Source organism: Ptychodera flava, chromosome 19, assembly GCF_041260155.1.
Source record: "Ptychodera flava strain L36383 chromosome 19, AS_Pfla_20210202, whole genome shotgun sequence".
In the NCBI taxonomy this organism is placed as follows: domain Eukaryota; kingdom Metazoa; phylum Hemichordata; class Enteropneusta; family Ptychoderidae; genus Ptychodera; species Ptychodera flava.
Genome location: NC_091946.1, coordinates 17509834 through 17523388, shown reverse-complemented (window position 1 = coordinate 17523388; position 13555 = coordinate 17509834). Strand labels below are relative to the sequence as shown.

The following is a 13555-nucleotide window of genomic DNA, read 5'->3' as shown; positions in this document are numbered from 1 at the left end:
ATGACGCTGATTGAAAACACCGTTCAGAAGAGTTGGTCAGCGCCATTGTGTGACGATAAGTTGAACAAAATTAGGAATTTTCTTTCTCAACGGTTGACAAGTGATTAGTTCGCCCTAATAGACGGCAAACAAAGTTTAATTAGCGCTGTTTGGGTTTTGAATAATTTTTCGAACGTTTCAAAAGGGAGTTACTTATAGAAACAAACTATAGAAGGATGTTCTGTACTTTCCAGTTAAATGCAATGATCTATTTAGAGTTTCAATATTCAAATTTGCATTCTGGCTTTCCGCATTCGAATTGACCAGCGACGCTTCACAAAGTACAAAGGAAAAACTCTCTCAAGGTTCGGTATTTCATCTGAGAACAGCCCTTATAGTGCCGGGCCGCGAAAGGCGGGGAATCGATTCATAACCAATTCAACTCTTGAAATTGCCTCGGGGGGAAAAGAAGGAAAGTGTTAGGTGTGTCCGCGTGAATTAGGCTTCCAACGCTTACAGCGTGTACTTTGACTCCTCTTTGTGGAACAGTTACACTTCAGATTAATCTCTCCGAATCGTGTGTGTAAATCCTTTCCTCTGAGGGACCTAGACTGCCGACTGAAAAATCACACCCGCCGCTGTTCTGACGTGAAGGTGAGCATAGAGGACTCGAAGAGCTGAGAACACGATCAGCGCCATGAATGAAATTGTTCATGACGTTCATGACGTCACGTCATAATTTCATCAATTGCTGAATAAATCTTGTCAAAATTACTTTTCAACAATGATCAAGAAATCAGAAAGATTTAAACTTAAAACGCGTAATTGTGTAAATGGATCGTTTACTTCGAAAATGAATGGCCCCATACTACTCACGTGACATCATTTTCGTCGATACGAAACCGTTTATCGTGTTTTGGGGACAAAATTAAACCTTTCACGAAGGACATTTGTGGATATTGATTGTTTCGCGATATCTATATATCACAATCTTTTTAGAGTCACAGAGTGTCAATTTAAACGGGGAATAACGGATTCTGATTACATATATGGCTTGTGTCGATGCTCACATCTAGCGAATCCGTATACGCCGCCTTCGTTGAGAGTAGACCAGAGCGAGAAACGGCACATATTGAAAAAGTCTATCTCGTACTCATGCGAGCTGTTGATATGGGCGAACAAAAGATTGGAAGGTTTATTGCAAGCATTATAAATTTGCACAAATGTTAGTGTAAAGTATTGCAATAGTTTCGGCGCATTCAAGTTTTCCAGCTATTTCTTCCGCAAACAAATTGGCAGAGCGGTAGACCGCGCACTTTAATGTGTACTTCACTACTTGTCCCGCCAATACGGTTACGGCAGTGAACTGGTCAAATACGACCAGAGATTATAGTCTGACAGTTTTGAATATACAAAATTTTGAATAAAAAACACTATAGAGAAAGAAAAACTCACTCAGAAGCAATGATTGCTCTTTAAACCCACGTTCATTGCAAATGAATTTATCTAGACTTCCCGCCAAAAAATGAACAAACCACTATTCACAGGGTCGAAAATTTCACACGCACGAACGAAAAACCTCACAAATTTTTGAGGCCAGGTTGAAAATTCCTATGTTATGGAGTTGATTTACATCGTCCAGCCTTCAGCAGGCACATTTTCATTAATTAAAATAATGTTTTCACTTTTAATAACATTTCCATGATTACATACCCCATCATTATTCAATTATTCCGACACGTGAGCACATTCAAATAATGGCTATTGACGTCGGGAGTCAATTGGAACCTTCATAATTCGAATTATACTGATTGGAATGTGCCAGTCCATAGCGGCGGGGAAGGGAGATATTTCATTACGTTTAATGAAAGGCCCTCCATCTTCTACAAAGCTGACTATTCATACTTCACGCTTTGCTGACGTTGCAGACCAGAAAAAAGTGTACGTCTGAATTCAGGCGCGAAGGCAATTGGCGTGCCTTAACTTTAGGGCGCTGAGGGAATCTGGTGTGCGCGTTCGCCTATTTGTCCGTAATAGTCACCGAATATTAAATACAAGTAATTCTCCTCGTTCGCGCGTATTCTGTTGTACGCACAGTCTGCGGAATAGTGGGCAGAAATACAGCTTGATCAAAACGCCCGTATTTTTAGTTGTTGCCCAGCTACTAGTAAGCAGCTATTTGCTTGCATAATGTGAACAAAATGACGAATTAGTTGGATTTGATTCACTGTATAGGAGAAATGTTATTTTTTCTATTTTATTATTCAACTTTATCAATATCGCTGTTAGCTAAGTGCAGTTTTTTCCTGCATACAAAATGTGTTCCCGATATTATATATCTGGGAAGAAATTTTGTCTCTCTTGCGCCTGAGTTTATCACTGCAGATCGATTTCAGTTCCTTACAGGGGTATTCCTGATATTTATCAAAATTTTGGAACTAAAGTGTGCAATTTTTATCCTAAACTGTTGTCGAAAATTGATGATGGAACTTTAAGGTCATTTGAAATCAGTCCCACCACCACGTAACTTGCTATTACTTATTTGAAACCCATTCGTAAAAAATACAAGATTTGAAGATGCGATATTTCTGTATTCGACGGTGCAGTAATAAGGCAAGTGACGAATATCTAATCTTGAAGTACTTTCGACACACTTGTAAAACCGAAGGCAGATGCGGTACATGAAATGATACCACTAAATTACACAAAATCAAAACAAAACAAAACAAAAAAAACAACTAATAGAGCGACAAACGAAGCAATATACCACAGGTTTACTTTCACAACATTTATCAAAGTGAAAGTAAATTGAAGACTAGAATAGGTGCAACGATGTTGAGCTTCCTGTTATCACTTCATCAATGTAACTCTGTGAACTTGAACTGTTTACGTTTTCAGTACATGTGTACATTTAAGCGCACATACTTAATTTACATTCTAGTTTTGTGATTGATGAGATGTGGCAATATCTTTACTCTCTTTAACTTGGTCACCAAATTCCAAGTAACGGGTCTACATTCACCATTGATAACAACAAAACAAAAAACAAACAAAACACCAAAAAATTAAAACAAGACAAAGCGAAGCAAAACAAAAACCAAAAAAAGCAAAATATATGCGATCTATGTTTATTCCAGCTCTCACAGCCTGAAAGCCTGAAGTTCAAACTCGAAGTCCAAGCTTGGCCGCGGGTTAGAAGATCAAAGTCATGCATTTTGTTAGACGCAGTAAGCGTCGACAGTACAGCTGTATATAAGGAGAATTCAACAGTCATAGTCAATGACAGCCAAAACACAAAATTAACCAGTTGATATATTTGTTATTCAAGCGAACACATTTGTCTGGCGTCGACGCAAGTCTCGGAGAGAAATGGCCGAGGTCACGTGATCACCAGACCAAATTTAAATGGTCGACCGGCGACACAGTACAAGACAGCTACACTCTTACCGTACCTGAACTCGTGCCTCGGACAAACCCAAGCGATTACTAAGCTCCTCTCGCATGAAAGCGTCTGGGTAATGGGTCTCGTCGAACAGTCTCTCCAGCTCGTTCAGTTGTTCCAGGGTGAAGTTTGTTCGACTTCTGCGCTGTTTGATTTTGTTCTGTTGCGCGTCGCTTTCTTCCTGTCCCTCGTATTTTTCTTGTGGTGAGTCTGAAAAAGATTTCGATAGGAAAAGGCCGAGGGTTATTCGTGACCGAAAGCTAATCTTACTTTTCTGTGATTCAGCAAAGCCTCATAAGATTTTCAAAGTGTCAGGAAATCTGTGTATCAGATGCTTCCAGGAAAATTTTGTTTAATTTGCTAACTTGATTTTTATTTTAATCACTATTCTTACATTTCTTGAAAGATTTGTGAACTATTTTCAGCGTCAAAGTCATGCACGAACCTGTAACAACCAGCGCAGTCCGTCCCATTCGGTTTTTACTTTAAAGTTTTGAGATTTTCAATACGAGTCAAAATGGCAAGTCGAGGAAATATCCATTGATGGCTAATTGAATACGTGCCGTTGCAAACAAGATATCTAAACAGGTCTACACAGACTGAACCCACACTAAGCACTGTGTAAGTGTTTTCACTGTTCCTGAACAATGCATATCTTCATGCAGCAATACTGTATGTTACCTTAGGCGAAGCATAATATTCAGACGAATGGGAATTGACGGAGAGATTTATGGAACCCATTTTTGTGACGTAATAGTTTTCATAGAACATATCACGTGATAAATTAAAGAGCGGATAGAAAATAGATCACAAAAAAGTCACGTGACTGGTCCGTAAGCTATAGGCATCGATCCTTCCCATACTTGCTATATACTTTCTCCCCCTGTACTTTTTACAACACTTGTATCTGTTGTTATTTACCAATTCGGCAATTTGCTCATAGCATCTAACGGGTCTTGCTTTTGACAAGGTACACGTACAGTGTCATACGTATACACTTATTAATCTAATAATTTTCAAGTCTTCGTTTACTGAGCAATTTCAACCTGTCCAAACAATGTGGCCTTTCTTCCAATCTGATTTAAGCGTCTATATTGAGACAGAGTGGTAATATTAGCCGTATCATAAATATTTGTGTAACGTTTATTTTATATAGAGGAACATGATCTTGATACTTCCGTAGATTTCCTCGGTGACGATCGGAGCAGACAACAAGTTTCACGCTTTCGCACTTTTGAAGGAAAGAAACAATATGACCTCTTGCATTGTGGCACTTGCGCCTAAAATACACATATGTCTGAGGTACTACTTCAGTAGTAACTGGATAAACGAAGGCAATACTAAGATGGTGGAGTAGTTAATGCAATCATTTAATAGAATTATAGGTTCGTCGTCTGCAGCTGTGTGACATCGTCGGCAGTCATAAAATATCTTAGTTCTTTGCAAAAAAGATACACTTAGTAGGCATAATGTTTGCGGTTTCCTTTGGAAATATTTTTCTAACTGTTAAATTACATTTGTCTTCTTTGATAGGGACACATTTCGTATGTGGTAAACAAACTTTTCGCGCCACCATGTAATTCGTACCTTGATAGCTTTTGATTTCCGTTAAGTTTGAAATCTGTTCAATTTTTTTCCTTTTTCTTTAGCTTCATCAGGAACATTCGTCTGAAACTCTTTCCAACAAGTCGCACATTACCTAAACAATGTGTGAGAGTTTCGATAATCTTTCAGTTCCGAGGCGCATATTACTGCAAACTTAACAATCGCTATGTACATGTATTATGTGTGGAAATGAGACAGGCGGCAAACGGCAAAAGATTTGTTTTAGAAATTTGGCGGCAAACGATGAAAATAAACGAAATTATCGCCTGCAAAAATTATGACATGCAGGTCACATTAAACGCACGAGTTAACTATACAAACTTATGAAAAACGGGGGAGATTTCGGCATTTTTAAAAATCAGTTGAATTTGTCGTTTAAAACAACCTCTAGGTAACTGCAAATTTGGTATATATTTGCTAAACAAGTATGCCTAATAGTAAACTACTGTGGGGACTAGTTTGTTGAAAGGTGTTTATCAATATGCGATATTTGTGCGAGGGTCTCATACAAGCGTGTGTGTGTGTATGTAGAGATAATAACGAGAAATTTCGAAAGGTGATAACGTGTCTAGCGGTAGAACACGTTTGATATAGAAGTTTTTTTCAGGAAACTCGACTCACTTACAACTGATATATCCTGTTTGAAGGTGCAGAGATAATACGGGGACCAGCGAGTAACAATTAAATTCCATTGTACAGAGGATATGTTCGTGTCATGTCCCACAGGTGTAGGTTAAATTCGCTCTCCTAACGAAGTGCTACCTATTCTACCATATTCGCGCACTTCCTAGCTCTAGGCGGCGGTACACTTTATCTCATTTGCTAAGATCCGCTGTTACAATTAGCAAGGTCGAAAATCAACACCGACTCTCGGGAGATTTCGCCTCGCCCCGAAAACCGCCGCCGGTGCCCGGTTTCTGATAGCGTTTACCTTCGACGGTCTTGCTTCAGCGCGACGAGTTTTGGACTAATTAGCGATGTGCTGTCACGAGTCTCTGCTACACTGCCCTGAGTAATTCACTGAATTAGTAGCGGGGCTCTTCATTAAACCAAGACGTCTGATCTAGCCCTGAGGAGGGGGGAGATCTTACATGGCAGTACCCCCACATAGCAGATCTTGCTGCGGTGTCGGCTTCTCATACATGGTAACATAAAGATTCTACGTTAACCCTACCGTACTCTATTTTCCGATAACACTCATTGCCGCCTGATATTCCCACCTGTGCCCGTAACCACCGACGCCGAGTAGCTGGATCCACGTTCGACAGAAAGTGTACACGAGTATCTTCACCCGATATCCCATGGCAAGTCAAGTCACAGAGATACCTAGATTTTGCTATCGCCATATGCTTCTACTGCTTTTTGAAAGTCTAGGCTTTTGCAATGTATAGTGTGTCTTTAAATTAAAACGAGTCACGAACGTGCGATGTGAAACAGTCTGCGCCACGAGCAAAGATTTCATTCTAGCGTGGTACCTGCGACGAGCCCGGAACCACCGTCAGCGGAGATTTGATGATCTGTGCAGCGTTGAAGTGTAACGGAATGTCAATGCCACACACACGGGACGGATTGTCGCCCCAGTGATACCCTCCTTTTGCTTTCTCATTAGTTTTCAGGAGAAAGGTAGCCCGCAAAAATTTATGTTGCTCTCGCAAGAAGGATTGCCCGGTCGGGAACTGTGTGAAACTCAACAGTTTCGTGCTGTCCTAATTTTTAAAGTACACACGCAAAAGAGTGAGAGCTCGATTTTATATAGGGAAATATTTAACGCCACCCGGATTTAAAATTATACATGATCTTCCACATTGGAACATTGGAGGAATATACAGCATATGTGCAAAGCACGTGCGACTTTGTAATACCTTGACTTCCCATTTTCTTTGTGAGTACGGTAACACTTCCCTAATGAAACCGCTTCAACGTCTATGTCCGAGCATAAACTGTTTCAGTTCTATCAATCACATGTTCTAGGAGTCCCTGCCGTTTTAGTGTATGTCAGGACGTAGACAGCAAGACGACAGAGTGTTGAACTTGCAACGTGCACGTGGACAAACTGCATGTATTTCGGCTTAGAGTATGCAGAATGACCACAAGACCATGTCACCGAAATACTTGGATCTGTGACAGTGTGATTATCGTCAGATGTTTAAAAAACCCCAAACCAACGAAAATAAGCATGCGTACAAGTAAACAACGGCACTATATATAGAGCATATGAGACACGCATATATAGCATTGGTGGTGCATCCTTAAACAATATTTGTGATTGTGAACCTCATTTGCATACCTGAATACCCTCGTACGCTTGAAGAACTGTTTATTAAAATAAAACAAAACATGCCATCATATCTCATGCGTGATTGGTTTGACCACGGTAATCGTAAAAACAATTATTTTAATGGATGGTTGAGACGCCAACATGAAAAAATGTTACCGACTGAGTGAAAAAGGTCTTTCATATTAAAAGCGACAACACAGGATTGCTATGACGTCAATGTATATATAGGCATGTTTTTGTTGGTTTGAAAATAGGGCCATATAAAGAAAAGTCTTTGTTTGCTGTGGAGTTTTGAAAAACCTACCAGCCAGCCAGGGCAAAAAAAAAAAAAAACCAAACGCAGATAAAAAACACAAGTGTATTAACATAAGAACATTTTTATTTAGTTTCTTTAATATTTCTATTTGTAATTTTTATTTGTGTTTGTTTTCTTAACTTTATCTGAAAACCTACCAGCAGTTTGACGGTAAACAAATAATTTTATTTACAGTGCCTAATCAATACTAGCATTGCGTTTCTCTAATACCAAATTTTGCACAGTGACCCTCTATATTAAAACTGATTATGAAAGGGAAGTGCCAAAACTTTTCTTGGGGAAAGTTTGAGCAAAAGTAACTTTCTGTTTCTTTGAGTCTATAACCTTAGAAGAATTGAGTGTGACGAATAACAAAATGATTTTTACTATTACGATTGTGGGGAAACGAACTGAATTCGGATCTTACGTGAACACAGTGTCAATACTATAAATAAGTTTACATCTGCGTTATACAGTGGACGATGGGCTCGTTTGTTTGCTTGTTGTTTTGCTAATTCGCGGGAGAAATTACAAAGCAATATTGGCACCACGGTTACGGGGATTGGCATGGAGTTTGCCTGGCATAATTATTATAGCAAATAAGCCTTTTCTTGGATTACAACTTCTTCGATTTATATAGGCTTATAAAGACGTGGTTTGTAGTTAAGAAGGGGCAAAACTTAAAGGCAGGGCATACCTGACAAACACCAGCCGACCTATTGAAAATTCAGACCAAGTGGCGCGACTGGGATCATATCCTAGACGGAATACATAGCTCAATGGAGACTGGTCTAGCAGCGTGGTGCCAAAGAATGTCATGTTGTCGTGAATTAACGAGCATGTCAAAAAGATTACCAACTACCGCGAAATTGTAGGGACTATCCCACCAAACACAGGGCACCATAACCGATAGCGTCAACCTTGATAACAAAATATGATGACAAAATATGGACTTCATTTACTCACAGCCCTCCATGAAAACGTGGAGGGACTGTGACTTTCTTCAGCAAACGGAAAATTTATCGACTGTTATCACTGTGGTCTTACACGATTTTGTACGTGCTGCGCAGAGACGTTGATGCTGTGCTATGCTGTACTGTGCTGTGCTGTTCTCTATTATACTCGGCTATACTTTAATGTAACTTTCTGCACGGAAAATAACGTAACGTCGCACTGCAGTACAGCACTGCACCGTAGTATATGGTATGCGTGCAATGCTATATGCAATACAATGAACTACTATGCTGCGCTGTGCAGTGCTGTGGTATGTTATGCTCTGCTATGATACACAGTTATGATCATGCAGACTACACAGCAGAGACTTCAGATGTCACTTTTCATTGTATTCAGTACCATGGTGTTCATCTCGTCCATGTCTATAAAATTTGTGATGGATTTTGAAGGGCATTTTATTCAGCAAATAAATAAATTGGTATTTGATGAATGCCACTGTATTTTTACACTCGCTAGACTCTGGGGTAATCACACAATTGTGATTTAGCCTTAAAAAGTCGATGAGATTGTATTATAATCAAATCCTGACAATCTGGAGATCATTCAGCCAGATGTTTTGGTTTTTCTATATTTCGCAAAGTGCTATTCGCAAACGTTCTGTAAACTTGTCTGTGGTATATTACCTGCGTTAGCCATTATAAGAGTTTCCGCCTCACTGTTGTTCTGAACTATCGATGAAAATTTGACTATCAGGTATTCTATGCAGACACCAGCAAATCCTTACAGCTGAAGCTACAGATGCGCTAACTACACATCGTTACCAAAAAGTGGTATCGCACTATATACGTGGTATCGCGCAACTCTCGGAGGAACATACCCAGTATCAAAAAAAAGAGAGTCGTACGGGGCGATCAGCGGTGCATGTTACGCTCATCATACGGATCTCCTTGGCTCCCCGGAGACGTGATTGGAACCAATTATACGTATCCAATTCATTAACTTAAAACTTTAGCTGACTAATTTGGCCCCTGCCTCCAGGGCACGCTCATCATTGGGCTGCGGTGCTTGACAACGCGGATACAATACAATAACAAGGCGGCGTTAGATATAACGAGTTTGTGAATTGATAGTGTAGAATAAAACTCGTTCATGCGTTGAGTTTCTGAAAAAAGAGGAGAGCTATGGTTGACGTCATATTGCAGCCTAACCAAAGGACTGTGGCTAGACTAGTGAAAAACGCTCTGTGGTACGGGGAGAGGGAATTCTCGGTCATGAGATGAGGAGGAAAATTCCCCTCTGTCTCGAAGTCCTGTAAACCGGGAATCATATAAGTTGTTTACACATGAAAGGAAAGAAGAAATAATTTCGTTCGGACAAATTTTCTGGTCCATACAATTACACCCTAAAATTGGTATTTTTGTGATCTTTTTAAGCAATTTTTTTAATTCAATGTAATAAGAATCGGTGATTTTGTTTTACAACAAGGCATATAACTATATTTTCAATTACAACTTTTACAGATAATGCGTGTGACATTATCTATATCGGCGGCAGGCAAGTGCAAGAAAACTCTTCATTTTTTAGTATGCACCATGTGTTTGAAACTACCAAACCGTGCGACACATGCAGTGTAAATTGCAGTATCCATAGTAACCGTCCCGGGGTTTTCCGAGCTTCGTGATTGGTTGCACGACAATGATGGGTCTTTATCGATAACTGACGAACACTGATACAAGTATTTGTTGATAGAGATATACCCATAGTGATAGCAATTTGCAACGTTTACCGTATTCTCTTTATGAGGCGGACACTCCCTTCACTTTCATCTAAATGCCGTAACCAAAAAGAGTGACCGAGGGACATTTGGTATCGCAAAATCTCCTTTCATGACTTTCTTTTTCGTTTTTTTTTCTTTAGATTCTTCTCTTATGAGATTTAGGCAGCATTTGTCAAAGATTATTATTCTAGGATCTATACAGAAATAAAATTTTCATTAGTATATTCAAGATTCAAATAAACAAAATTATGAGTATCACAAAATAATGAGTATCAAATAAAACTGTAAAAAGTTTCAGTATAGTACCTCATGGTTTCACGGTAACTTGGCTTTAATCTTTGAAGACGGCATCAAATTCTTAAGGATTGTCATGTTACAGTAGTTATAATATTGACTTGAGAACATTTTCCATAGGTTGGTTAAATCACAGGCATGTGGTTTATATGATGAATAGATTTAGACGGTCGTTGTTTAAATTCTCCAGTTTTCCGAAGAAAAGAGTTCAATAATCTTTTTTCATAATGGCCATCATTTTCACAGCATACTAAGCGAATATAAGATATTTTGCGAGTCCAGAGAGCAGCCACTCCTATAGATCAACAAATAATTTCTTTATCCCTTTGAGTGCTGTATTTTTCCCACCAAAATTTTAGTCCAACATTTAACAATTTTTATGAACTTTTCTCTAATTTTTCTGATAATTTTGGACCAATGAACGCAACATTTCATTGGCCTCAGGTTTTTATCAAAATTTTGGCAAAAATCTGACAAAAATTGACTGAGGTATAATTTATAAGGGTGACAAAAATTGACTTTGGCGCTCAAAGGGTTAAGTACGATTAGACAATGACACTGAGACGCGCTGTCGTATCCAAATTACAGAACGAGAATCGATATATGGTCGGTCACCTTGGGTCGTTGCTGGAAAACTAAGACATTTCCTGAACAGAATATGATGTACAATTTATGATATTGCTTTCAAGGTCAAGGTCACTGTACTGCGACGCTTGGGTTTTTTCCTCTGCATTTAAGTTCACTGCAATAAGGTACAGGCAACGTTGTTCGATGTCCTTACTTACACATGTACTATGAATTGCTCCGGCTGGATTGTATACGATACAAACTGCAAAAAGTGTGGGGTATTCGCAAACAAATTTTACTTTCACTGTCCAAATTCGTGTTAACTTTCCCATACGTTTATTTTGTGTTTGTGTAATTCTAATTTTACCATTTGTTTTAAATTCCAATTATTTGAAATATTTGTCGATAAAATACCCCTGAATGAAGGTTTAAAAGCTGAGCAGATAAGTGAAAGCCACAGCAGAAACCACTTCAACCTAAGATACCCGACCCACCAAATGATCGCTTACACAGAATGTAGTTTGCTACTGTAAGCTATTGTTTACCATAAGTGCAGCTCCATCAGTAGATGAAAATAGCATTGTTCTCGAGCAATGACTAAAGATACAGTACACTTGGCATTGGTTGTATACATCGTTAACAAACTTTAAGTCATCCATTACCAACGATAGCTATATAGCAGGGATCCCAATCAAATAAACATACTACTACAGTCTATGGTCACTTACATTTTGAAAGTGCAACTCACCGATATTCTAGGAGACAAGATCAAGAAGAAAGAGGATATCCCGGTGGAGAATTTTCAATATTTTCACCTACCTAGATATTTTTCACATGGAATATCGTCATTGTTTCTCCGTCACTCTCTGTCGATGTTTTCTCGCTGTTTGTGTTTTCCTGGATTGGCGGGCTTCTCTGCTGGATGAGGACGGCTGTACACGTCTTCTGCATCGGTTCGTTGCTCAGACCGTCGCATTTCGGCGCTTCGTGGTCGTGTGTCTCGTCGCCTTGGCAATCGGGGTTCTTTTTTGTCTCTTTGGCTTTCCCCTTGGCGGGATTGTCAAATGATTTCGACACGAAAGCTGTCAGTTCTTCCATGGTCTACTTGCTGTGTATCGGTCGTAAGTCGATGGTTTTGTTGCACGCGATATGCTTTTTCCTCTTCAGCTCAGTGAACAGATCGGCGAGAGAATCAGTGTGCTCCGCCGGTGGACCGATCTGAACTTGCCCTCTGCTGTATGATTGCAACAAAGACCGCTGGCGTCGCAATTTGTTTTGTATTTGACCTTCGATTTTCAGGCAGTACGTCTGCTATGCTATGATCCACCTTCCGACGTAGCCAAATTGATAACCGGCGTTATTTAAGCAGACGGTGAGGCGAGTTATTTGCGTCCCTCGACTGAGTTTACCAGTCCTGGAGACTTAGCTCTACAGTCCTCGAGTCATGTCACTGCAAACCGTCAAAATTTAAGATACACGTTCGGACACGGTCTAAATTCGGCAAACGGGACAAACCAACACCGCTTGGAAAAATCTGTCTTCGTCTTTCCGAAGTTCGCTATCTCTGCCGATTTGCGTTTTATACAAGACTACAGCCCATCAGATATTACGCACAAAACTTGTTTTGACTATATACCAATGCAGTGGGTGAATTTAGAGAGAAAGATGAATAAAAACAATCATGAAGATATTTGGATACCGCCTAATTTATGTAAATATTGTGACTTACAGATCGTCTTTGGAGCAGAAACTGACAACTCAGTTCTCGAATGCCAGGTAACTGCGCGCGTTCAGTTGGCTAAATCTGCGTTACGGGAACGACGATATGAAGCAAAAAATTGGTCTTGACGTTGCGGTTTTGGAAAAGAAAAACAGTTACAAGGCCAAGGGCAAAATATTCTGTCAGCCTCCTCCTCAGATGACGACTTCACAGATGGATTTCTCCGAGTAGTAAAACAGATAGTAGCTTGAAAAGTTTACACTACCAACTTTGACTGTCACGACTATGAGCTGCGGCTAGCTACGGGCTCGTCCCAGCGCCGTTTTCACACACAATCGACGTTGAGAATGGATGGCTTATTCAATTCGGCGGATTATATGGTCAATATGGCAACGTAGCGGCACCGACCTGACAGCTGGGTAAGACTCCAAACTAATGAAATTACCCTCAACTTCTCTCAGCTCGGCCTTTTCGCCGATAAGACTCCTTAAGTCTATAATTATTAACAAATCCACTGCTAATGACGTGAGATTTGCTGCTAGAACCCTGTAATTATGAGGCTGTGCAGAGGCACAGCCGATCGCCTGGGGCGCGACACCTAAAGTCTTCCACCTTAAATATGGGAACAACTCCCGCAGGAGATC

General features: G+C 39.8%; 1 protein-coding gene across 1 annotated transcript in view; it reads right to left on the bottom strand.

Moving 5' to 3' along the window:
- Positions 1-13352, bottom strand: part of LOC139118755 (short stature homeobox protein-like) — a 29532-nt gene extending 16180 nt beyond the window's left edge. The window contains exons 1-2 of the mRNA XM_070682185.1: positions 12011-13352; positions 3432-3631 (exon numbers count right to left, since the gene is read on the bottom strand). Coding sequence (XP_070538286.1) covers positions 3432-3482 — 51 coding nt within the window. The 5' untranslated portion in view covers positions 3483-3631; positions 12011-13352. The remainder of the gene's footprint in view (positions 1-3431; positions 3632-12010) is intronic.
- Positions 13353-13555: the final 203 nt, after the last annotated feature.